At 39.6% G+C, this 27,505-nt stretch overlaps 1 protein-coding gene across 6 annotated transcripts in view; it reads right to left on the bottom strand.

The window, feature by feature from the left end:
• LOC127440768 (gastrula zinc finger protein XlCGF57.1-like) overlaps positions 1 to 27,505 on the bottom strand; it is an 80,649-nt gene that overhangs the window by 41,183 nt on the left and 11,961 nt on the right. For 3 of the 6 annotated variants that reach the window (XM_051697623.1, XM_051697624.1, XM_051697622.1), the window contains exon 3: positions 12,286 to 14,261. The exons of 1 other annotated variant lie outside the window; for it this stretch is intronic. In XM_051697623.1, the coding sequence (XP_051553583.1) occupies positions 12,772 to 14,261 (1,490 nt within the window). In that variant the 3' untranslated portion in view covers positions 12,286 to 12,771. Of the gene's footprint in view, positions 1 to 12,285; positions 14,262 to 21,015; positions 21,410 to 23,532; positions 23,609 to 27,505 lie in introns of those variants that run through there. 2 more of the 6 variants (XR_007897187.1, XR_007897188.1) reach the window with 2 other exon arrangements.

Raw genomic sequence — 27,505 nt, forward strand, 5'->3', positions numbered from 1 at the left:
AACTCATAGCCTGATGGCACTTGGTGCTCTGCCCCTGATGCACGCGCCATCGCATAAATCAGAGAACAGTGTCATTTCATATATATATATACATATATATATAAAACTCTCTTCATAGTCATGATAATATCTCTCGTGCTCTGAGCGCCCCACTCCTTGCTTTGGCATTTGGATTTGCACACCTGAAGAGTGAGTGGACTATTTTCTTCTCCCTGCTTGTGCTCAGATGAGCAGCATATCCTTTGAACACTTCTCATTGGTGTCATTGAGATGTAGGTGCAAAACAGCAGAAAAACGAGTGGTTATAATAAAGTTTTGTTTTTTTTTTTTTTCTGTCTTACCATTATTATAATATTTCAAAACAGCATAAAAATAAACTTAATAATAAAATTTTATCCATTTCACTTGGCATTGTTTTTTCCTTTATTCACATGATGCATCTAATGGGAAATACCTGGAAAAAAAGAGGTCATCTTTTAATATAGGCCTATGTATAATAATTTATAATATTGTCTGCATTTAAAAAATCAGTTAGGGAAGGCATCAACGAACTATAAATATTTCAAATGTATTTATTTATTCATCCAGATAAATGCCCCAACATCACATCCTGGGCCATCATCTAATAATTTTAGCAAGGCACCTTAATACCATGATACCGGGGTACTTTTTTGTGAAGGTTATCATACAGTGAACATTTCATACCATCACACCCCTACAGTGAGCGAAATGAAACTCAAGTTTGGTTCACTTTCTTTCTAAAAGCAGATGCCGGTCCCCTCTTTACTCCAATACTCCTTCTGCGGCACCAGAGGGAGCACACGAGAGAGGTGCGAGGACGGGATATAGAGCATGGAGAGTTTAAGGAGGATTTTTCATCGGCTCAAGCCCTGTGTGCCTCCCTGCCTCCATATCATGAGCCTTTCCCCCTTATGCCCATGATTATCTGCACCCGACCATTGGCACGCATGGTACAATCACATTTGGCGGTTATGAGAAAGACGGAAATGCTATATTGCTCGAGGCCTCTGATGGCAAAACCTATTCATACTCAGCTGATGAGATTGCTAGTATTTACCCCATGTGAAAGCTGCTTCTGATGCTGAATTGACAGAGGTTCTCGTCAGGGTGGTCCAGAATCAGAGGTGGGTAGAGTAGTCAAAAACTGTACTCAAGTAAATGTACAATTACTTGAAGTAAAAGTACTAACATAAATAATTACTTGAGTAAGAGTAATAAAGTATCCAATTAAAAGAGTACTCAAGTAGTGAGTAACTCGTTACTTTCACAAATGACATAAGAGACGTTTACTCCCCTATATTCCATTACATAATACACATTGAACATGTATAACAGAATTATTATTATTATTAATGGAAATTCTGTCATCATTCACCATCATGTTGATCACTTTCTCTCTTCCATGCAACACAATAAGGAGATTTTAGACAGAATGTTTGCCTGAGTCACTATTTACTTTCAGTGAATGTTTATATATATATATATATATATATATATATATATATATATATATATATATATATATATTTTTTTTTTTTTTTTTAAAGTGAATGGAGACTGAGACTGACAGTCCCTAACATTCTGTCTAACATATTTTGTGTTCCACATAATACAAAGCGTCACACTGGTTTGGAACATCATGAGGGTAGAGAAATGATGACAGAATATTAAATTATGGCTGAGCTATCACTTTAAAGAGATAGTATACCCAAAAATGAAAATTCTCTCATCATTTACTCACCCTCATGCCATCCCAGATGTGTATGACTTAATTTCTTCTGCAGAACACAAATTCAGATTTTTCAAAGAATATTGTAGCTCTGTAGGCCAAAGTTTTTATGCTTCAAAAAGCACAAAAAGGCAGTATAAAAGTAATCCATAAGACTCCGGTGGTTAAATCCATATCTTCAGAAGTGATATGATAGGTGTGGGTGAGAAACTGGGGGCGATATGCAGAGAAGAATGTGAATCACAAAAACACAAGAAGACGAATGTGAAGGTGATCTGTTTTTCTGTTTTTCTGTTTCTAATCCTGTGCGGATTCCTATTTCAGTGTAGTTACAGTTTTCAGTGTCATAAGTATTTAGATCATTAGTTCTGTACAGCAGTACCGCCGCTCTCTAAATCAGAGTACGCAGCCTACGTAGGGCAGCAACTCCGGTCGCGGAACACTCGCTGTGTCTGAAACCGCCCCCATCCACTATATAGTGCACTATTTCGAGTGTCTGCTATTTTGTAGGAGTGTCTGAATTCAGAGTGAGCCACTCTTTCCTTACTTTTGTTCACTCATTCTTACACACAATGCACTCTAATTTCATGTGTACATTTGATGTACACTCGACAATGGTTAATTTTCCACAATCCACAATGGGAAAGACCTACAAGCTGGGAGTTTACTGCTTCCTTCACTCCTGCAATGTTTTATTTCATGCTGAATGTAGTAAATTACTTTTTGACAAATCATTACTTGATTAAAATAACATAATAACATATAGAGAGACAAAACATAGATACATTTTAAAATGTACTCTTTATTTGATAAAATGTGTTTACTCTTTATATTAACACACAGTATATATAAAAAATGACAAACAGAATGAAGATTTATTGTATTAATATATTATTTAATAAGAATAACAAGTAAGGCCCAAGTATTTTAAAATTTCATATGTGACGCTGTTTCTGCAACAGCCCCAGAGCTTGGACACTCACGTCTGAATTCACTCATTTTGTTCACTTACTGCTGAGATATAGTGCACTAACTGCAATTCACTATATAGGAAGTAGTGAATGAGTGAACGATTGCGGACACAGCCTCTCTCTTCGCCATGCGATTGCCTCGTGCCCGCACATCTCACACGCATGCCCCGTGCACCTAGCTGCGATAGTTTCCAGTACCCCTGCGAGGGTGCGGAGTAAATGCATAAATACTGCTTTTTACATGCGGGACGTGGGACAAAGCGCACTGATATATTGCTGCACTGATTTAAAAATGTACACTTAAAAACTGATATCATAAGAGCCCAGTTACAGAATCACCCTGAAAATGACCATCTCATTACACAGAAAAGCCCGCATTAGGATTAGAGCCAAATCTTGCCTCAGCGTGCTGCCTTAAGTTGGAGCTGTGATTTTAATCTTGAAATATCAGCTTGTCTTGGTGTTAAATGAAGGCACTGCATGACGAAACTATTCTTTTTTTAACTGTGCGGAGCGAAGAAAGTGTTTCACTTTGAAGAGTTTGATGCTGCAGCAGTGATTGAGTGACAGTCTGTGACAGTGGCTCAGCGTGCGCAGCTGAGTGAACTTCCACTCTCGTAAAAGTCCCATTCAATAATCTCTCAATAAATTACACATTAATTAAAATTAAACCCAGTAATGTAACGACAGTAACGCCACCCATTGTAAAGTAAAATTTACTTGAGTTACTCTAAAAGTAAATTTTTTCCCAAAAAGTTACTCAAGTAAATGTAACGGAGTAAATGTAGCGCGTTACTACCCACCTCTGCCCAGAAACCACTCGAAGATTGCATCCTACCGAGTGGCCACAACTCTGTGTCTTGCCTTCCGGTGCCATTCTTTCCAGAGCTGCACAACCAGTTGGTCTAGACATAGCATGCCTCCTCTTCACCAAGAAGGCATGTCTCCCATGCAGCAGTCTTCACATTGCTTGATAGCCGCGCAAAGAGGCTATACTGACATTTCCCCAGTCAAAGAGGAGGTCGCGGTCCTCTTGTTCTTCTCTGCACTGGTGTGGATATCCAAGCCAGTGTGTCCATTCAAGCCATGCAGGTTTAAGTCTTCACTTGTGGGTAAGGCTTATGCTGTGGTGGGCCATGCTGGTTTGGCCCTGCACACCATGGCATTCTTGCAGGCCTTCCAAGCTGACCAACCGAAGGACAGGGACAAAAGCAGCCCAGACCCGGAGTCCTTCAAAGAGCTGCTCCAGACTACCAAGATTACTACCCAAGCCACTGGCTGGTCTATCAGGCATTGTCTTGGTGTCAGTACTGATGCAGCATATAGTTCCCTCCTACAGCATACAGTCTTGTAGTGAGAACAAAATAAACCATTGTAGACACCTTCAGAAAGCAATACACCCCTGTAGATTCACCTATATGGAGAGCTGTAAAAATGACTGCAGGATAATCAGTGAAGAGAGCAGTGGAACATTTCAGTGAATTTGTTTGCCCCCTTAATTTTCTACATTGATTAAAAACCATTTAATGAATTTGTGTTTGATGTTTAGATTTCCATACCAGCAGCAAATAGAAAAACAAAGTACGACCTCAATATAACATTTGTAGAACATTGCTATAAGGAACCAACTAAAATTAAAGGAGTCAAGTCTCCTCAAACTGTAGTGGTGCAGCTGGCCTCACATTTGTTAATGTACAGAATGCAAAGCACAAATGGAACTGTACACATCCCTGTGGTGAATCTGTCAATGTTTTCGAGTTTTATGGATTTAAAAACACGAGATGTTCTGCAAGGAGGACTGATTTTTACTTCAAGTAAATTGGTAAGTGCTTTTTGCATTGTTATATCAACATCAGGAGTTTTCTAAGTGTAAATTAGGCTGCTTGAAAAAAATTAAGCAGATTAAAGGTGTGATTTTACCTTCATAATTTGATCAACCACTAATTCCTTCCCCGTCCAGCTCCCTGACTCACTTTGTACCAGTTTCATCAGCACAGTTAGCAGATGTATTCTCTAAGATGAAGTGTTCCAGTTACAAGCTGGATATTCTTTCTCCACACCTTCTAAAATAAGTTTTCATGACTATCAGTTCCAGTGTGACAGCTGTAATTAACAGCTTATTGGCAAGTGGAGTTGTTCCAAGTAGTTTTAAACATGCAATTCTACATCCTTTGTTAAAAAAACTTTTTTTGGATCCGGCAATACACAACAATTACAGAACAATCTCCGAAATGCCTTTTATTTCCAAGATTTTGGAGAGAGTTGTTTATTCACAACTCTACTCCTATCTAAATACATTTAACATTTTAGACACATTTCAGTCTGGTTTCAGACTTTTGCACAGCACTGAATCTGCATTTTTAAGGTCACTAATGATATTTTTCTCTCCATGGATTCACCTGTCGTCTTAGTTTTATTAGATCTCAGTGCCGCGTTCAACACTATCGACCATAATATTCTTACCAAGATTTTGTTTTATTATTATGCATTTGGTTTCAGACATTTGGCTCATTGGTCGCTTCTACCTGAGAGAGCCCCTCCCGGGTTTTGTATCGAACAGGAAGTTCTTGCCCATTTTTCGCCATTGCAAAGCCTTTCTATCAAACTAATCCGAGAAGTTAAGTTACACCCCGTTATCTCACATTTGCACTCGGTATGGACAAAAGTGTCCAGAGTGTTTAATTCAGACATTTATTTAAATGTTGCCTTGAACAAATGGCTGAACCCAAATTTATGTATTAATAAGTCCCCTTTCTGCTGGTCAGAGTGGATTGTGAGGGGGGTTACTACACTCGGTGACCTATATGAGACTGGAGAGTTGAGATCCTTTGAAAATTTGGTTCAACATTTTTGGATTCCCAGATCTCAGTTTTTTAGCTATTTACAGCTGTGCCACCTGCTCTGTATTATTTTTGGAGTAGCATACACCCCCTAAAGTGGCAGACACTCTGGGAGTGGTGATTACTGCTTTTGGAAAAGGTCATGAGGCATCATTGTATTACTCCCTGCTAATTCAGAGTCTTGGGGACGGAGCTTTTAGTTCTCTCAAGAGATTATGGGAGTAAGATTTAAACTTGGTTTTGGAGGAGGGAGTGTGGGCTAGGATTCTAAAAAAGGACATGTCTGCATCTAGAGATGCAAGGGGGTGTGCCTTATGCAATTCAAGATTTTACGTCGATTCTATTGGACCCCTTCTAGATTGTATAAGCTTGGTCTTAAAGACACAACCCATGTCTTTTGGTGGTGTGTTAAGATCCAGGAATTTTTGTTGAAGGTTCAGAGTTTTATGTGTGACGTACTGGGCACTCAAATTTCATTTTGCCCCAGACTCTGTATTTTAGGCGATGGGGCAGTCATCAATATAGAGAATAAACACATAAAAAATTGGGTCCTAACCAGTGTCATGATCGTAAGACAAATAGTTTTAAGTCAGCTGGAGCACCCCATTTCAGGAGTGGTGCTCGGAGATGAGGAGGGTGGCGGCTTTTGAAAAGGGGTCATCTGGTAGACTAGGGAATTTGGACTTGTTTGTGGGAAATGGGGCAAATATCTGGCATTTTTGGAGGGCTCTCGGAGAGGGGCTGTGGAGAGAGAGGTGTTGTCGTTAATGTGATTATTATATATATATATATATATATATATATATATATATATATATATATATATATATATACACAGTTGCAATCAAAATTATTCAACCCCCCAAGACAGTAAGGATTTACAAAGGTAAGCTTTTGTGATGACCCAGAATTTTTAAACTTTACATCTATATCAGTTGAGTGACACAAAGTCATGGTGTGAATATATAACCTAATATTTCTAAATAGCAGGAGTTTTTAAAAATACAGCCATGTCATAATTATTCAACCCCTATTGCATGTAGCTGTTTCTTAAATATGTAAGGCTACACAAGTAATTGTTTTAAAACTAAATTAAGTCATCAATCTGTAATGGCACTTATTTAAGTTTTAAAATGTAAGTTTAGCGTTGTAAGCAAAAATGTATTTCTATGCAAAAAATGCAATTAAAAAAAAGCTGTATCAAAAGCTAATAGAGGAGATTATTTCATTTTACAAGAAAGGTCATGGCTAAAAGTACATTTCCAAGGCACTTCAATTTCCAATAGACAAAGTTGGCAGCACCATTCATACATTTTTTAAATATGGTACAACAGCAACTTTCTTGGGGTGTGGAAGAAAGCAAAACTTCACCAAGGGAAATGTTGACTTGAATATTCAAGAAGTAATTAGGAAAGAAGTAGGAAAGACATGTGGAGTTCCGGAAGAAAGTTTTATAGACATATGACAATAAACTGAAAATGAGTTTTTGACCCATGGGTCAGCTGTTATGTAGCTACTAATGTGGTTTTCTTCTCTTGTGTTTCTAACAGCAAACACCTTTGTTCACTTAATTTACTCATATTAAAGTCAAACCTCTGCTGGAGTAAGATGACAAGGTGATGACAAGAACGATACCATCCCCACAGTCAAGCATGGAGGTGGGTGAGTCCTGTTATGGGGGTGTTTTGCGGCTGTAGGAAACGGATATCCTGACTATGTGACTGACACCATGGATTCTTTCAGGTATCAGGCCATTTTGGCATGAAAAATGTGATATATATATATATATATATATATATATATATATATATATATATATATATATATATATATATATATATATATATATTTTTTTTTTTTTTTTTTTTTTTGGTCGTGTGACAACTGGGATGTTGTTGGGGTTCAGGGTGGGATTGGGGATTGGGAGGGGTAGTAGTGGGGGTTAAATATTGATTCTGTGTATGTGTTTTGCTTTTCTTTGTTTAATATATGTATCAATAAATAATTGTTAATCACAAAAAAAGACAGAAGTTAGTTTAAAGAATAGAGCTCATAGAACTTCCTAAATTGACAAATGATCAAAAAAGACTTTCTTGACTCAGATATTACTTTGGCAGAGCTTGTTGAGGTAATTAAAGCCTTGCCTACAGGTAAGGCACCAGGGAAAGATAGTTTTTCTGCCGAATATTTTAGATCTTATGTCACAGAACTGGCTCCACTAATGTTAGAAATTTAAGCAGAGTCATTAAAGAAAGGTGAACTACCACCAACCCTGATCATTCTCTTTCTTAAAAAACATAAAGACACAAATGAATGTAAACGTTATCTTCTAATTTCGCTGATCCAGGTAGATGTAAAAATGTTGTCTAAAGGTCTGGCTAATCGATTAAGCAGAGTAATTACATCTCTAATACATATACAGTATATCAAGTGGCGTTTATTCATGGTGGTAGTAGTTTTTTTTTTTTGATAATATTAGACGTTTTATAAATACTATGTGGTCAGTAGCAAATTATCAGATCCTGATCACTGCAATCTCACTTGATGCCAGAAGGTGTTTGATATAGTGGAATGGGGCTATCTTTTTAAGATTTTGGAAATTTACGGGTTTGGGAACACTTTTATTGGGTGGATTAAGTAACTTTATAAACAACCGTTAGCAGCAATGCAAACTATTGGATTAATTTCAAGGCAAGGCTGTCCTGTCTTCCCTTTACTGTTCAGTCTTGCCCTGGAACCATTAGCAGCCGCAATAAGAAAAGAGGATGATTTTCCTGGTATTGTGGCAGGAGGTGTGGTGCATAAACTTCTACTCTACACAGATGATATATTATTATTTGTCTCTGACCCTAGAAGATCTATGCCTACCCTCCATAAAATTATTAATTCTTTCTCCAACTTTTCAGGATACAGGGTGAATTGGTCTAAACCAGAAGCTCTTGCTCTGACAGCATATTGCCCTACCACAGCTTTCCAACCTGGTGCCTTTTAATGGCCCAAGCAAGGCATTAGGTATTTAGGCATTTTATTTCCAGAACATTTGAGAGACTTCGAGTTAATTTTGTCCCATTAATGAAAATGTTCTCGTGTGATGTTGATAGGCAGGCCTCTTTCTTATTTTAAACAATTTGATGGAATATCTAGGTATTTTATTTGGAACGGTAAACGACCTCGGTTGCATTTCAGCAAGTTACATAGACCAATTGACAAAGGAGGTTTAGGCCTCCCCAAAATGTTGTTTTATTACTATGCTTTTAATCTTAGACACTTGGCCCACTGGTCTCTTCCACCAGAGAGAGCCCCTCCTTGTTACAACATTGAACAAGTGGTCCTTGTAAAGTAAAAATGCATCCTATTATTTCACACTTATATTCAGTATGGACAAAGGTTTCCCGGATGTTCAATTTTGATACTTACCTAAATGTTTCCTCGAGTATATGGCTGAACCCCAAATTATGTATTAACAAGGAAAAGAATGGATAGAGAGGGGTGTTGCTCCTCGGATTCTTCTAGGATTTCCTGATACTTCAATATATCCATCTTGCCTTCCACACGCTGCAGGCTTCCAGTGCCAGAGGATGCAAAGCAGCCCCAGAGCATCACCGAGCCACCACCATGTTTGACTGTGGGCAGAGTGTTCTTTTCAGCGTATGCTTCATTCTTCTTCCTCCAGACATACTGCTGATCCATCGTGCCGAAATGTTCCAGTTTTGTTTTATCGCTCCACAGAACAGAATCCCAAAACTTCTGTGACTTATTTATACGATTTTGAGCATATTGGAGCTGACTTTTCTAGTGGTGTACGTCTTGGAGTTCTGGCATGAAAACCTTCTGCGTTTAGTACGCACCTTACTGTGCTCACTGAAACCTCAATGCCTGTTGCCACCATGTCTTGCTGCAGGTCTTTTGCAGTCACTCAAGGGTTTTCCACAACCTGCCTTCTCAGAAATCTGGTTGCAGCCGTTGATAGCTTCCTTTTTCTGCCCCATCCAGGTAGTGTAACCACTGTTCCCTTAACTTTGAACATGTAAACTACGCTTCAGTGGTGTCTCTAGGAACATTCAGTGCCTTCACTATCTTTTTGTATCCTGTTCCTTGTTTGTGAAGGGCGATGATCTCTTCTCTGAATTTTTGGACCATTCTTTTGACATATTTCTAACATGCAGTCAAACGTGACACTCAACAAACCCCTAGCCAGTTCAGGTATTTCATGTGTTCCAGCTCAAGCACACCTGGTGCAACTAATGAAGCCCTTGATTAGTTGAATCAGGTGTGCTTGAGACAACACCTGTTTTGCATATTTGTGCTGTTGTGAGGGATTCTATTCAGGGGGTTGAATAATTTTGAGACTGGAGAAGTCATTATAAGTTGCATTTTCAGTTGAATTTGGGGAAACCACTAGAAGCATTCATTGTGTTGAGCTATTTCAATTGCTTTTGTTTGATTTGTTCATTGCAAACAGCTGAAAGTCTGTACATTTTGACAATAAACCTGATTTACAATGGGGTTTGAATAATTTTGATTACAGCTGTAGCTATTTGGGGTTTCTAAGTCTCAATTTTTCTGGTATTTACAGTTGTGCCATTTACTTTGAACTATTGTTGGTGGTAGTACAATGCCCCCTAAGGATGGAGACACTCTTTTTATGGTGCTCACAGCTTTTGGAAAGGGTCATTATTCCTTGTTGATTCAGAGTCTATGTGACGGGGCCTTAACAGCTCTTAAGAGTTTATGGGAAAGAGATTTGAAATTGGTATTGGAGGACGGGGAGTGGGAAAGTTTTTAAAACTATGTCTAGGGATGCAAGGGTACACCTTATTCAGTTTAATATTTTGCATAATTTCTACTTGACTCCCTCTAGATTGTTTAGGCTTGATTTAAAATACACACCTATCTGCTGGCGATGTCATTTGGAGGATGGAGACTTAGTCCATGCTCTGTGCTTCTGCAGTAAGATTCAAGAATTCTGGGTAAGAGTCCAGAATTTTATCTGTGATGCTTTAGAAACTCAAATTTCACTCTGCCCTAGACTATGTATATTGATTGATGGAGCAGTTATTAAAGTAGGTGACATATATATATATATATATATATATATATATATATATATATATATATATATATATATATATATATAAAAAACTAGGTCCAAACTAGTGTAATGATTGGCAGACAGATAATTCTTAGAAGATGGAAGCCAAAAGGTGCTCCCTCAATTCAAGAATGGTTCACCGACATTTGTTCACCGGCATTTGAAAAGATGTCATATAAATAGCTTGGCAGATTAGATGTGTATGTTAAGAAATTGGACAAATACTCAACCTTTCTGGGAGGCTCTCAGTGAGGACCATGTGGAGAGAAACATTTCTTATGGTAGAAATTGTAAATTGTATCCTATTTTTTCATTTCTCCTTTTCTCTCTTTATTTGCTGATTTTTATTTTCATAATTGTTTTTTTGTTTGTTCATATGTGTCTAACTCAGGCTTTCACCACAGGTATATCTGTTGAGGGTCAGGGTGGGGTGGTTGATTGGGAGGGGGAAAGGGAAATAATGGGGGTTAAAAGGGGATAATAGTTGATTCTGTACATATATTTTATGCTTTATTCTTTTTCATGTATAAGAATCAATAAAAAGTGTTAATCACAAAAAATAAAAAATACTATTGGAAATGGAAAAACTATTTGTGCAATAATGCTGTAATAAATAAAGTTTCATTATATTGATAGCTGATTGATCATTCTCTTTTAATTGAAAATACAATTCATTTTTATGGTGAAGCCTGTAATGAGTCTCTCTCTACTCCGCTGGTTTAAAATATTGCTTTTAAAATTACCAACAACATACGGCTTACAGAAAGAAGAATTGTCTGTGAGATTAAAATGCATTAAGTGTTTGTCTTGGACAGCGAGCGGAGTGAAAAGTCAAAACAATCGATAAAGTTAATCGGACGGACAGAAGCGCTTGTCACATGGTTTAATGAATAATCATTAGACAGCGTGTTTTCACAGGATAAGGCCATGCATTCTAGGACACTGATGGTGCGACGATGCACTGTAGTACAACGAAATGTCACATTGTGTGACAGTAACTTGATGTCGATTTTAAACCCTGAAGCCAATAATAGTGCAAAACAATCCCTAAATTAACCACTTTCCTCTTAGAATTAAAATTAATGGATGCTTACATTGTCTTCTATCATGTGTAACCCCTTCATATCTGGTAACACCTGAGAAAATTTATTTGACTGTTTCATGACCCTTTAAAAATAGTGAGCTGCTTCGGAAAACCCTAATAACTGCAATGGAGGAATTTTGGTGGATTAGTAAAGAGCTTCGAGCCAAGCAGAGGGACATACAGTGTGCAGCATGTAAGTGGGTGGGGCAACATGCAAAATAATTGTCACAGGACTGAGGTGAGCAGCTGCTTATTTGCGCTTACATTGTGATTGACAGGACTAACTTGTCAAGCTCCTCCAGAACCTAACTTTTTTGATACCTTTTTTATTTTAAAGTAGACATAAATACTGATTGTACTGTATTTTCCATAAAAAATGTGTTTTGTGTGACAATTTACAGGTAATCTTAAAATGTCACCATAATGAATTAGGTGAAAAGAGGGAACTATTGGCATGAAATTAAAAAGCTTTTCTGCAGATCTATTAACAGTGATGGTCCTGTTATTTCTGTCAGGCTATTAATATTAATGAAACAACCCCTAAAGGATAATCAGCAGAGGTTTGACTTTAATATGAGTAAATTAAGTGAACAAAGGTGTTTGCTGTTAGAAACACAAGAGAAGAAAACCACATTAGTAGCTACATAACAGCTTTTAAAAGAGCTCTATTCAAAGTGGACAACTATCTCAATCTGACACCAACAAATCATCAATAAAACAACTTCAATGATTTGCACATTTTTACATTTCAAACATCATTGCTTTAGGTGGATGTTTTATGTTTGGCATCCATAGAGGTCAGTTGGAGGTTGGATGGTTATGCTTCTCCATTGGAATGGCACCCCAGTGAAGGGACAGGCGCTTGATCCAGAGTGATATTGTTGATGAGCTGTGAGATGGCTTGCTTGTGTGAAACTCTTTTCACACTTAAGGCATGTAAAAGGCTACTCTCCAGTGTGAATTCTCATGTGAAACTCAAGCTGTTCTCTCTCCGTGTAATTATTTCCACACTGAATGCATGTAAAAGGCTTCTCTCAAGAGTAAAGACTTAAGTGGCTCTGAAGGTGTATTTTTTGTGCGAAACTCTTTCCACATTGAGGGCATGTGAAAGGCTTCTCTCCTGTGTGAATTCTTAGGTGCTTTTCAAGATCTCCTTTTTGTGTGAAACTCTTTCCACACTGATGGCAGAGGAAAAGGTTCTCTCCAGTGTGAATTCTCATGTGAACATCAAGCTGTCCTCTCTCTGTGTAATTCTTTCCACACTGAAAGCATGTGAAAGGCTTCTCTCCAGAGTGAAGGCTTAGATGTCTCTTAAGGTGTGTTTTTTGAGTGAAACTTTTTCCACACTGAGGGCATGTGAAAGGCTTCTCTCCAGTGTGAATTCTCAGGTGTCTCTCAAGATCTCCTTTTTGTGTGAAACTCTTTTCACACTGACGGCAGGTAAAAGGGTTATCTGCAGTGTGGATTCTCATGTGAGCCTCAAGCTGTTTTCTCTCTGTGTAACTCTTTTCACACTGAAGGCATGTGAATGGCTTCTCTCCAGTGTGAAGTATCATGTGACTCTTTAGGTTTCCTTTTTGTGTGAAACTCTTTCCACATGGGCATGTGAAAGGCTTCTCTCCAAAATGAAGTTTTAAGTGGGTCTTAAGGTTTCCTTTTTGTGTGAAACTCTTTCCACACTGAGGGCATGTGAAAGGTTTCTCTCCGGTGTGAGTTCTCAGGTGCTTCCCAAGATCTTGTTTTATTGCAAAACTCTTTCCACATTCAGGGCAGGTGAAAGGCTTCTCTCCAGTGTGAAGTATCATGTGGTTCTTCAGGTTTCCTTTAAGTGAGAAACTCTTTCCACATTGGCATATGAAAGGCTTCTTTCCAGAGTGAAGCTTTAAGTGAGTTTTAAGGTTTCCTTGTTGTGTAAAGCTCTTTTCACACTGATGGCAGGTGAAAAGGTTCTCCCCAGTGTGGATTTTCATGTGAACCTCAAGCCGTTTTCGCTGTGTGTAACTCTTTCCACACTGACGGCATGTGTAAGGTTTCTCTCCAGAGTGAAGACTCAGGTGCCTCTTGAGGCTTTCTTTTTGTGTGAAACTCTTTCCACACTGAGGGCATGTGAAAGGTTTCTCTCCGGTGTGAGTTCTCAGGTGCCTCTCAAGATCTTGTTTTAACACAAAACTCTTTCCACATTCAGGGCAGGTGAATGGCTTCTCTCCAGTGTGAAGTATCATGTGACTTTTTAGGTTTCCTTTAAGTCTGAAACTCTTTCCGCATTGGCATATGAAAGGCTTCTTTCCAGTGTGAAGTTTTAAGTGAGTGTTAAGGTTTCCTTTTTTTGTGAAACTCTTTCCACACTGAGGGCATGTGAAGGTTTTTCTGGCTCTTGTTTTTCGAGTTCTTTTCTGTGAGGAATTATTTTTAGTTTGTGAGCAACTAGAAGATTTTTCACCAATTATTAAATTATCAGATTTATCATTCTGATGTTTCTTCTCATCTTTCAGTTCTTGACTTTCCACTTTCTCTTCCATCAAGTCTAAAATGAACAGTAAATTGTGACATGTGAAACAAGAAATACAATTGAACCTCAATGCAATACATTTAATCAATTTAATTTTAGGCAAAGGGTATTTTATATCTGATATGCTGGAGATTAGTTCTGTCATTCTCTTGTAAATATAATAAAATCTGGTAGATTCCAATTTTGTTTGCTCAAAATTAGAATGTTTTTTAGAAAACTGTAATTTTACTGCTATGATTTTCTAACTAAAGCTGACAGATCTAGAGAACTGTTTCAAACTTTGTTACCTTAAAAGGGTCATGACATGAGAAATCAAATTTTCCTTGATATTTTAACATCCATTATAAGAGGTCATTGTACTATAAAAAAATAAAATACTATAACGTGTCAAAAAACAGCATTTATTGTTTCCACACTGCAAAAATGACTATTTGAAAACAGCTACACTGGGACGTCACAATGTAATGTCATTTGCATAGTCCCGCCTCCACAACATACAGGTGCATCTCAATAAATTAGAATGTCGTGGAAAAGTTCATTTATTTCAGTAATTCAACTCAAATTGTGAAACTCGTGTATTAAATAAATTCAATGCACACAGACTGAAGTAGTTTAAGTCTTTGGTTCTTTTAATTGTGATGATTTTGGCTCACATTTAACAAAAACCCACCAATTCACTATCTCAAAAAATTAGAATATGGTGACATGCCAATCAGCTAATCAACTCAAAACACCTGCAAAGGTTTCCTGAGCCTTCAAAATGGTCTCTCAGTTTGGTTCACTAGGCTACACAATCATGGGGAAGACTGCTGATCTGACAGTTGTCCAGAAGACAATCATTGACACCCTTCACAAGGAGGGTAAGCCACAAACATTCATTGCCAAAGAAGCTGACTGTTCACAGAGTGCTGTATCCAAGCATGTTAACAGAAAGTTGAGTGGAAGGAAAAAGTGTGGAAGAAAAAGATGCACAACCAACCGAGAGAACCGCAGCCTTATGAGGATTGTCAAGCAAAATCGATTCAAGAATTTGGGTGAACTTCACAAGGAATGGACTGAGGCTGGGGTCAAGGCATCAAGAGCCACCACACACAGACATGTCAAGGAATTTGGCTACAGTTGTTGTATTCCTCTTGTTAAGCCACTCCTGAACCACAGACAACGTCAGAGGCGTCTTACCTGGGCTAAGGAGAAGAAGAACTGGACTGTTGCCCAGTGGTCCAAAGTCCTCTTTTCAGATGAGAGCAAGTTTTGTATTTCATTTGGAAACCAAGGTCCTAGAGTCTGGAGGAAGGGTGGAGAAGCTCATAGCCCAAGTTGCTTGAAGTCCAGTGTTAAGTTTCCACAGTCTGTGATGATTTGGGGTGCAATGTCATCTGCTGGTGTTGGTCCATTATGTTTTTTGAAAACCAAATTCGCTGCACCCATTTACCAAGAAATTTTGGAGCACTTCATGCTTCCTTCTGCTGACTAGCTTTTTAAAGATGCTGATTTCATTTTCCAGCAGGATTTGGCACCTGCCCACACTGCCAAAAGCACCAAAAGTTGGTTAAATGACCATGGTGTTGGTGTGCTTGACTGGCCAGCAAACTCACCAGACCTGAACCCCATAGAGAATCTATGAATGGGGTATTGTCAAGAGGAAAATGAGAAACGAGAGACCAAAAAATGCAGATGAGCTGAAGGCCACTGTCAAAGAAACCTGGGCTTCCATATCACCTCAGCAGTGCCACAAACTGATCACCTCAATGCCACGCCGAACTGAGGCAGTAATTAAAGCAAAAGGAGCCCCTACCAAGTATTGAGTACATGTACAGTAAATGAACATACTTTCCAGAAGGCCAACAATTCACTAAAAATGTTTTTTTATTGGTCTTATGATGTATTCTAATTTGTTGAGATAGTGAATTGGTGGGTTTTTGTTAAATGTGAGCCAAAATCATCACAATTAAAAGAACCAAAGACTTAAACTACTTCAGTCTGTGTGCATTGAATTTATTTAATACACGAGTTTCACAATTTGAGTTGAATTACTGAAATAAATGAACTTTTCCACGACATTCTAATTTATTGAGATGCACCTGTACATAATTGTTGTGGCCAGTGTGTTGAAAGAGAGAAAGCAGCTGGGATACTGCATCACTGAAAGTGATAACTGTAACTAGTTTGCTTTTAACCAGTGAAGAGAGTAAAGTGTGGTCCCCAGACATTATTGTGTTCCTGGTTGAGGAAAAACTATCTCTGCATAGCTTTCTGAAGGATCCCAACATTAGGAAAAATGTTAGCTTATTCAAATGAAGTTCCTGAATTTGTAAATGTGGGAATAAATGTTTGGATTCTTTGGATTCATGGATGAATTCTTCTGAGAACCAAAGATTCAGGCTTTTCAAAGAAACTTGAATTTAAAGATGTAGCAGTGGCAACAATATTGGACACTACAGTAATGCCGGTGAGTAACAAGTGTAATTCTAATGTTGTGCCTGTGTTTGTTTTGTGAAAGTGCAACTCCTATCTACTTGAATGGGGAAAGACCAAAATCTCCAAAACAGTTGGTTAAGATTATGATAAAAGAACATATTTCAAATAAGCAGTAAAATCTGACAACACTGTGTGGTGGGGTGAGCAAGAGACGGACACAGAGGGTGTGGCGTCAGGCCTTGGAAAGGCATTTATTTAAAATGGCTATGTGAAGGATGAGTAGTGAAGACAGGGGAAGGTCCAGGTGATAGTGGGCGTGGTCCCGGCCGTCGCAACGCGCTCTCCTCCTTGGTCCGAGATGTGTGGGGTGGCGGCTTCACTTGAGCAGCCCGGCTTCCCTGGGCACTAGAGGGGAATAGCGGCCCGGCCCGTCGGCCGCTACGCATGCTCCAGTCCCTAACGTCGCATCTAACTCGCACCGGGGTTCTGGAGTGCGGGTCCGGCGATGCATGTAACTCACACCAGACCCTCCCCGCTAAGAGGGGCACACTCTGTGTTTAAAGGCAGCGGTGATGAGGCTCTTCATTGGGTTCAGGTGAGCCCCATCACACGCCGCCAAATGGGGAAAAGTCACCGCAGGCATCTAACTCAGATTACGCTAAAAAACACAATTGTACCGTCTTGTATAGCTAATGCATATGCGCGTTCTCAAGTTGATTGACAGTCAGTTTCTGTATCTAAAAGTGATTGGCTATTTTACCTGTAAGGCGGAAACTTCCTTTCTACATCCATTGACCATTTGCTGCCATTTGGCTTCCCAATTTCTCCCATTCATTTTTATAGAAGTGGCCCAACTCTGCTACATAGTCTCTGTTTTGACAAGCAGGAAATGTTCATGGAACAATGACATCACCAACAACAGTCCTTGAAATGGTCTATATTAAGCTGTTTTTTAATGCAAAATAAACCATGATCGTGACTCCAAAGGGGAGTAATACATGGTTTCTTACCAAAGAACAACATTATTCCACACGAAATATTGATTTGAGATTAAATAATTGAAATATGGCAGAAGAACGTGGAGCGCAATGGAAAACAATGGTGAAGTTTATGGTAGTAAGGCTGCCTGCTTTCTCATCTGTCTCGTTATAGCCATTTTGGCCAAAGTGAACACATCATGACACCCTTTACATAAATTATGTTCCACACTTGTAATGGTGCGAGGGCTTTTGCTCTTCAGTAATGTTAGCCAGTCATTACAGTGGCCGTGTCTGAAAGGAAAAGTCATTGGCATAGAATTGGGGGGGGGTCACCTAACTTTTCTGCAATCTATTCGAGTAGATAGCTTCACAACACGGTACCCATTACTTTTCTCAGCGCTGGCCAGGGAGTGCAAATCACAGTTTTATAATACTGCGATATAATAGGCGGATTTCCATTCACAGGAATGAATCCTTGCAATTATCAGTTTTTATTATAAAATACTTTCCGGGACTATGGCGCCCTGTTAAAAGGGATGCATGAGTTAGCTCTGCAACAATTTGTATGTAAATCTTTTCAATTTTACCCCTGTTTAAAAAGCAATTTTGACCATAGCTCGTATATAACGGTGTGCTGTTTAAGATGTCACCTAAGCCAGCAAAACAAGCCAAAATAAAACAAATGACAGAAGTTGGGTCTGACTCGGAAGGCCATGAGGAATGTCGCTCACCGCGCACGGTGGAGAGAGCTTGTCGCCGATCCTTAGAGAACAAACTAGTGGTTTCCATGCTGACATTAGTGATATCCTTCAAGCAATAAACTCAGTGAAAATTGACATGGCCTCAGTTTGAAACCATCCTTTCAGCTGTACAAGATGTCAAATATCAAGTTGCAGAATGCTTTGGAATATTGACACAGATAGAGGAACGTTTTTCCCAAACTGAAGATGCTGTTAACTCAATACTATCAACAACCAGCGCTCTTGAAAATTATAGCACTCACCTGGAAAATTGACAACTTGGAGAATTGTAGCCAATTCAAACCTGAGTCTCACAGATTTACTAGAAAAATTAGAGGGCAGTTGCACATGTGCATTCTTAGAAAGTTGGCTACCTGAGGCACTGGATATGGAGCCACTTTGTAAGCGGCTGGCCATAGAGAGGGCATACAGGATCTGAAGGGCGGCATTAGATATGAATATGAACTCGAGAGTGATGATCTCAGTTTTTGGATTTCAGAGATAAGGAGCGCATTATGAATGCGGCCAGAGCCACGAAAGAAGAGGTGTTCCAAAACCACCGGGTCATGTAGTTTCCAGACCTTTCTGCTGAGGTTAACAAACAATGGAGACAATTTGACAAAATCAAGAGGAAGCTGTGAGCTAAGTGATTACCGTAAATGTTTCCAGCTCATCTCCAGGTGAATGTCAACAGTCAAACTCGCGTGTTTCAAAGCCCATTGGAAGCTGACGACTTTCTAATGAACATGTGTGATGAAATTTTAGTCTTGTTCATACTTGAAACTATTTTGATAACAGATGATTAATCAATAAATCCTAAATAAAGGGGGGTAAATTACTAAGCAGTGCTCTGGTATGAAGTGAAATCATCGAATGGTTCCCTTTATTGGTTTAATATAAATGGACTAGTTTAGCCAGTGGAAGTTATTGGAGGAGGAATCAGTTTTGCTGGTAGTTCTCAGCAATTCTCAGTTGTCCAGCTTGAGTGTTTTTTTAAAGTTTGAATTGACTGATGCCTATAATTAGGCTGTTATTGTTTTCCCAAGGTAAAGGTGTTTTTAAGTTTCAAATTATGGAGTGTATTGAAATGCATCAGTTAGTACAAAGATATAGCAGTGATCATTATGGTCACATTTGTCTTGGAACTGTCAGGGGCTGCGTAGTATTACTCAAATCAACCAGGTGATGATTAGGTTAAAACAGCTTTAGTCTAAAATAGTATTCCCCCAAGAATCTAATTTAATGCCCAATGACATCTGTAAAATATGCAAAAGGTGGCATAGTCAGGTGTTTTCAGCATCATTTATTTCCCACGCAAGAGGGGTTATTACCATGATTCATAAATCAATATCCTTTCAAATGGCTCAAATAATAAAAGACAGGTAGATATTTATTTAAGGGACTTTATTAAGAAAAACGTTGATTCTTGTCAATATATGTGGCCTTAACGATGGAACCAAAATTATTTTGTAGATGACTTGAACCTTGTAGAAGTCTTGAACCTTGTAGAAGTATGCTTCTGCAGAACACATTAATCTTACTCAAGAAGAGACTATTTCCTTGTCTCAGCAAGCCTTATGTCAAATGCTGACTGATTTTATGACGCTATAGTTATATCAGATCATGCTCCCATATTATTTACTTAGTCTGACGCTAGATTTAAGTAAGCCTCCAAAATGGAGATGCCACTTAAAATGGCTCCTAAATGAAAAATGTAATAAACACATTACACAAACCTCAGCTAGTATCCGATGGGAAGCATTTAACGTTTCTATTAGAGGTGCTATCAAAAGTGTCGCAAGCAGTAAATCAAAGGGTTTCAAAAAAGAAATGAATACACTTGATTCAAAAATTAAACTCTTTGAAAATAATTTATCACATAAAAATGACTTGGCAATCCATCAAGAACTGTTGAATCTCAGAACTTAATACAACGAGCTGTCTTCCAACAAAGCAGCAGCTAGTCTAATGATGTTAAAGCAGAATTACTATGACCAAGGTGAAAAAGTTGGAAAATTGTTAGCTTGGAGAATCAAACATAACAATCTGAAAGAACAATAAACTCTATTGAAGATAGTGATGGCTACATAACAGTAAAGATAAATTATACCTTTAAACACTTATTTGAAACTTTACACAGTTCAAAATATATAGACATTACTGCACAAACAGCTTTTTTTGGATGGTCTGAACATACCCACTATCTCTGAAGTAACAAAAAGATCTCTGGATATACAGTAGATGTAACAGAAGAGGAAATTTCAGAGGCTATTGATAGTTTAAAGGCAGGTCGGACACCTGGGCCGGATGGCATTTGTAACAATGTTCACAGTTAGGAGAAAGGAGGAAGTGGGAGACGGCGAATCCAACTCAAACAGTATGTTTATTTTTAACTCAAAATTCACGCTTTTCAGCGGACACACTCAAAAACATGCTTTTCAGCGGACACAGTACAGTACAGTCTCTTCGGCTTGTGTCTCGTAACTCTCTCTCCCCCTCACTGGCAACCAGCTCGCACTTAAAGCCTGTCTCCACTCTCAACGCAATGACATTCTCATCTCATGATCTCGCTCTCCATTCACAAGCTGGCGCACAACTACACACCCACCCCCACATACCCCCATCGCCCGACTCATGTCAGGGAGCCATCTGTCCTGCCCAGTACCCCACCCTCACCGTTTCTGGAGAGAAAGTCCGCAACAGCCATCTGCGCCCCCGGTCTGTGGACCACATCGAACTTAAATGGCTGAAGAGCCAGATACCAATGGGTGATCCGCACGTTGGTATCCTTCATGGGATGGAGCCACTGGAGTGGGGTGTGGTCCGAACATAGATTGAAAGCCCGTCCCAGAAGTTAGTACCGAATGGTGAGGACCACCCACATGATGGCCAGATACTCCTTCTCAACGGTGCTCTACCTAGCCTCACTCGCCGAAAGCTTCCGGCTGATGTACAACACCGGGCGCTGCTCCCCCTCGACCACCTGGGACAACACGGCTCCCAACTCCCTGTCTGACGCATCGGCCTGTACAACACAAGGGAGAGAAAAATCAGGAGCATGTAACAACGGCCCACCACAAAGTGCAGCTTTCACCTGCATAAAAGCCTGTTGGCACGGCTCCGACCACTAGAAGGGCAGATACCAACGGGTGATCTGCACAAACCTCCTATAATAGCCAGCCAGCCCCAGCAACTGTCTCACATTCTTTTAGGGCTTGGGTCTCGGGCAGGCCACAACCGCTGCTGTCTTATCAATTTGTCAGCAACCTCAGAACCGCCCTCAGATGCTGCATATGCTGCTGCCAATCAATACTGTATATAATGATGTCATCCAGATAGGCAGCAGCGTAAGCAGAGTGCAGTCTGAGGACTCGGTCCATAAGGCGCTGAAACGTAGCCAGGGCCCCAAACAAACGGAACGGTCACGAATTGGTGTGAGTCAAAGGGTGTGGAGAAGGCCGTTTTCTCATGGGACATTGGTATCTGCCAATAACCCTTTGTTAAATCCAGTGTCGAATAAGAGCGAGCTGCGCCCAGCCAATCGAGCAGACTGTCAATACGAGACATTGGATACGCGTCAAATTTAGACACTGCATTGACCTTTCTACAATCCACACAGAACCAGACTGAGCTGTCGCTCTTCGGAACCAGCCGCACCGGGCTTGCCTAGTCACTGTGGGATTCTTCTATTACCCCTATATCGAGCATGGCCTTTAATTCTTCTCAAACCACTTTTTTTGTACTCGGGTAATCAGTAGGGATGACTGCGTACCATTACCCCTGGGGTTGTTTTGATATGGTGTTTTATGAGGTTAGTACGACCGGAGAGGAGCGAGAACATGTCCGAGAATTGTCTTTGCAACCAGGCCACATCCATAATTTGCGATGGTGAGAGGTGGTCTTCACAAGTGACGGGGTGCCGCGATTGGCTTTTAAGTTCACCTCCGGCCTGAGCTCCTTCCTCTCCAGTACCACCATATGCAAAGCCACGGGAACCACCTTTCTCTACGGTTTTAAGAGGTTGAGAAGGTAAATCTGACATGCTCCACCCCTATCCATGATTTTAACCTCATAATCGACTTCCCAGACTTGCCGTGTGACCTCAAAGGGCCCTTGCCACTTTGCGTGTAATTTAAAGCTTGATGTGGGTAGTAATACAAGGACTTTATCTCCCTGTGTAAATTCCCGTAGCCGAGCTCCCGTTATACAGCCGGAACTGATGTTCTTGAGCCTGTAGAAAATTCTCCTGTGATAGTTGCCCCAATGTGTGGAGTTTTGCTTTCAGGTCAAGAACTTATTGAATTTTGTTTTCGCTGTTTGAAGGTCCCTCCTCCCAATTTTCCCTCACGACATCTAAGACACCCACGAGGCTTAAGCCCATACAATAATTCAAATGGGGAGAACCCCGTGGAGGCTTGCAGGACCTCTCGAACAGTAAATAACGGGTTATTTACTGATAGAAAGCAGGGAGGACGAGGGGAGACAAGAGAACAAGAGAACGAGAGAGAGAGAGAGAGAGAGAGAGAGAAGGATCTCGGGGCTTGCCGGCGTCCGAATATGCCGCCATGTGGTCCTCTGCCAGCTGGATGGCCGTCTGGAGTGACACCGGGCAGTGGCACTGGACCCACTCCGCCGCCCCTCTTGGAAGTCGAGCGATAAACTGCTCAAGTACCACCAGATCGTTGACAGCTCTGACGTCACGTTGCTCAGTCAGCAACCACCTCCGGCAGGCAACCCGGGCTGTCAGGCAAAGGCAAATGGGTGGCCGTGCTCGCCAGTGGTCATAGATTGAAAGTTCTGGCGCTGCTGCTCGGGTGTCTGGCCGACCCGTTGCAGGACGGCTTTTCTCAAGTCGCCGTACACTCGGAGGTTACTGGTAACTGCTGCACCGCAAGTTGGGCTTCCCCTGACAGCAGTGGAATTAACCAACTCAAAAGGAATGTTTATTTTAAACTCAAAATTCATGCTTTTCAGTAGACACACTCAAAAACACGCTTTTCTGCGGACACAGTACAATCTCTTCGGCTTGTGTCTCGTAACCCTCTCTCCCCCTCACTGGCGTCCGGCTCGCTCTTAAAGCCCATCTCCACTCTCACTGCAATGACAAACAGCTGTTAGAGGCAATCATTGCCAGGTGATGATCCTTACCATTCTCATCTCCTGATCTCGCTCTCCATTCACAAACTCAATCACGCCCCCGCCACCAAAGCCTTGTAGTAGATTTCTACAAAAAAAATAAAAAAAATAAAGAAAAACTTCACCCACCACTTTTAGACATGTTTAAAGAATCATTTGCAAATGGTGTGCTCCCGGTCTCTCTAAGAAGCACTCTTATTACATTACACCCTAAATCTAAGAAAATAAATATCAAGTGCGAATCATTTCAACTAATTCCATGGCTTAACACTGACGTTAAAGTATTAAGCAAAATTTTGGTAAGGAAGCTTCAAAAGTAGGTTAATAGAGATCAAAATGGATTTATTAGGCACATTTATTACCATAATGTTAGGACAGTCCTTAATATATTACAATATAACAAATGGGCTCCAGATACATCCATTCTGTTCTTGGAGACTGAAAAGGCCTTTGACAGGGTGAAATGGCCTTACTTACATAAGGTCCTTAAAAGATTTGGAATTGGAGAATCTCTTTTATAAATGAATGAATATCCTTTAAACATCCAACAGCTTAAGTGTCGACTAACAATATAGTTTCCAATGCTTTTAATATTCAAAGGAGCACACATCAAGGATGTCCCCGAGTTGGTTACAAGATTGTCGGATGTCGGAAAATGGATCGATTATCTGGAGACATCGGAGAGGGAATTAGCTGTTAATCCGCTAGTGACCAAGACAGACTTGCAACAAGCTGCAATCCAAAAGGATTTGGCAAATCGTAATTGGCTAAACAACGTCCGAATTGTTGGAATTCCTGAGCATGAGGAAGTCGGAGATATGGTGAAATTCCTAGACGAGCTCTTCCCTAGTCTGCTCAACATAACAAGCCATAGGCTGGAAATCGAGCGAGCTCACAGTGTCCCGGCTCGCAGATCGGCTGAGGGAGACCCTGATCAATTCTGGCCAAATTCCTGAGATCATCCGATAAAGATCTTGTGTTATGCGAGGAGCAAAGAAAAGCTTTCTTGGAAGAATCACAACATTTTCTTGTTCCCAGACTTTGCAAATTCGACAAGAGAAACATGAACGATTCAGGGAATGCAAGAAACTCTTACATCAATGGAGGATCGCTTTTGCACTGATGTTTCCGGCCAAACTGAGAATAGATACTAAGGATGGATGTAGAGAATTTACAGTACATGCCCACAGCAAGCACTGTCCTTCATAAAAACATTGGAGTGAGTAAGCCATTTGGTGATTTTCATGCTGCTTAGTGAACTGACTCACTGAACATACACTTGACTGTTCGAGGAAGCTGGGTGCCTTTTTCGTTTCTTTTTGTGCTGGTTCCGCCTAGCGGCTGGAGTTTGTTTTGTGTAGTATCATTTCTTCGTGACAGCTTGTGGATGAATCTGCTTGTTTTGGGTGCTTATGCCTCCTGTTGGCTGGAGTTGGTTTTGTTGAATATTTCTTGCAGGACATTGGAGTGAGTTTGACTGCTGAAAGAACTGAATGTTTTTTTTTTTTTTTGTGCTGGTTCCTATAGCGGCTGGAGCTTGTTTTGTGGAGGAACACACCTTCGAGACAATTAAGTGGATGAATCTACATATTTTTTTTGTTTTTCCGCTTATGGGCTGGAGTTTGTTTTTTAGATTATCTTCTGTTGTGTAATTCTGTTTTACAATTCTGTCTTACAAATTTTTGTACAGAAACACCAGACTTATGAGTGGATTATCTCTCTCCACGTGGAATGTGAATGGGTTGGGGCACCCTATAAAAAGAAGGAAGGTAATTTCTTTTCTTAAACATAAGAAATATGATATTGTGCTTCTTCAAGAAACACATCTTTCCCTGCAGGAAGCTGAAAAATTTGGGAAGATATGGGGTGGACATGTTTTCTTTAGTGCTGGCTCAAGTAAGAACAGGGGAATCATTACATTGATAAGTAAACTATTATTTATTTATATATATATATATATATATATATATATATATATATATATATATATTTATTATATTTTTTAGCTGCGTGTACTCTGGCTTTGGCCACAGTGATGTTTGTTGGGGGTCGGGGTGGGGTTGGGAGTCGGGAGGGGGGAAGGGAAACAATGGAATTTAATGGTTGACTCTGTATGTGAATGTTTTGCTTTGTGTGTCATTTTGAGAAGCAACCAATAAAAATGTTAATCTGAGAAAAAAAAAATGCTTTTATTGATACTGCTGAGGTGGATTTACATTCACAAGTATGAAACCTTGCAATTATAAGTTTTTATTTAAAATAACTATCCAGTGTAAAAATGTCTTTAATGAGATAAAATGCTCTGAGATCTTAATGCGTATGCATGGTGGATTTGGTTTTCAGAGCGTCAAGCACCCCCTGCAGGAATAAAACACAGCCAATGGTTTACAAAATGCAATTTCGGACTCTAGGTATGTTGTACAACACAAAACTACCGTATGAATTTTGAAAACATGAAATATATCACGAGTCATATGTGGAGTCAATAGAGATGTTAAAGGCATCCACAGAAATGATCAGTTGGCAGGTATTTCAGATGAGCAGGTAATAATTGTAATTTTTTGAAAGGGTTAATGTATCTGAATGAAACCTTTTTCTCAATGGTTGATATGATACACAGTGTATAAATATTTATGAGTATGCTATGAATATGATTTATATTTTTCTGTGCATTAATTTGAATTGTTATTATACACTGTGCAATGTGTTGTAATTAAACTTTTGTTCATAAATGCTTGGGGACTCTTAGGCTATGTACACACAGCAGCTAAATTCGGTTGTCAGTTCCCCTTTTAGTGCTTAATTTTGTACACACACAGTTTGATACGGGAGTGACAACCGCATTTTACAACCGAATTAACTCCTGAAAAATTCAGGTAATGACAACCGCATTTTCAGAAATTCCACGTAGTGTACAACTAGTTGTTAATGACGTGATCAATGGTGCGTGTGAGATGTGTCCACCTTCTCCTGGTGTAAATCACCAGAGAAAGCGTGCGCACTGTTTTAACATCAGCCGTTCAGACGCGCATAAACATAACACAGTTATTCTGTCGAAAAACTAAACATTAGGGATGCACAATATTGGATTTTTGCCGATATTTTCCAACTTATTTTGGCCGATATTCATATCTTTTTTTTTTCTTTCTTTGGAAAGAACACCAAGTATCTCCTGTAGCAGAAATAACCATTTACTCTTATTGTAATAACCTACTTGTTGCAGATGAAGACAGAAAAAAACTCCTTTATAGGCTACTTTACTAATGTACACATTCACTGACTAAAACAAGGCATTGACTTCAATTTAGGCAAGATGTGAAACATGACATATTTATGTTATGTTTTCAAACAACACAAAATATGTTGTTCTTGAGAGCAACAAGCAAAAGCAGTTTAATTTAGACTTCAGCTAAAACATTTACTTAGAGAACAATGAACGAGGTTGGAAAAACATGAACAGTGAATGAGCTGACTTGACCAAGCTGCACAGCTTAAAGCTGGGTCACCAGCAGCACTGTAATTTTAATTTAAGAATATTAACTAAATGAATTCAAAAATAGGAGCATACTGTGGCTACTTTAAACTGTAAAAGGGAAACCAATGAACAATGTAAAAAAACAAACAAAAAGAACGGACTATTCCTTAAGCAGAGGTAAGTTTTTCTGAACAAAAATCAGCATCTCTGCTTTTTAAACTTCAATTTGATTCCTTTTTTCATCCATCACATGACTGCGCTAAACAGGCGTTCGCTTTCAATGCTTGTGCTGGGCGCACTGAGGTATTTGCGTGCTGCACGAGCAAGAGGAGGGAAACGGGCCTGGTTGGATTTCCAGTATTCCAACAGATTGTGTTTTCAGCCAGGTATGCGTGTACCTAACAAAGTAGCAAAAAAATAAATAAAATAAAAAATAAATTAAAAAAATATATATTTTTTTAATTCTTCAGGCATTGAAAGTGCCGTAACCGGCTCCCTTTTTCTTTTTTT

The sequence above is a fragment of the Myxocyprinus asiaticus genome, chromosome 5 (genome assembly GCF_019703515.2).
Source record: "Myxocyprinus asiaticus isolate MX2 ecotype Aquarium Trade chromosome 5, UBuf_Myxa_2, whole genome shotgun sequence".
NCBI classification, from domain to species: domain Eukaryota; kingdom Metazoa; phylum Chordata; class Actinopteri; order Cypriniformes; family Catostomidae; genus Myxocyprinus; species Myxocyprinus asiaticus.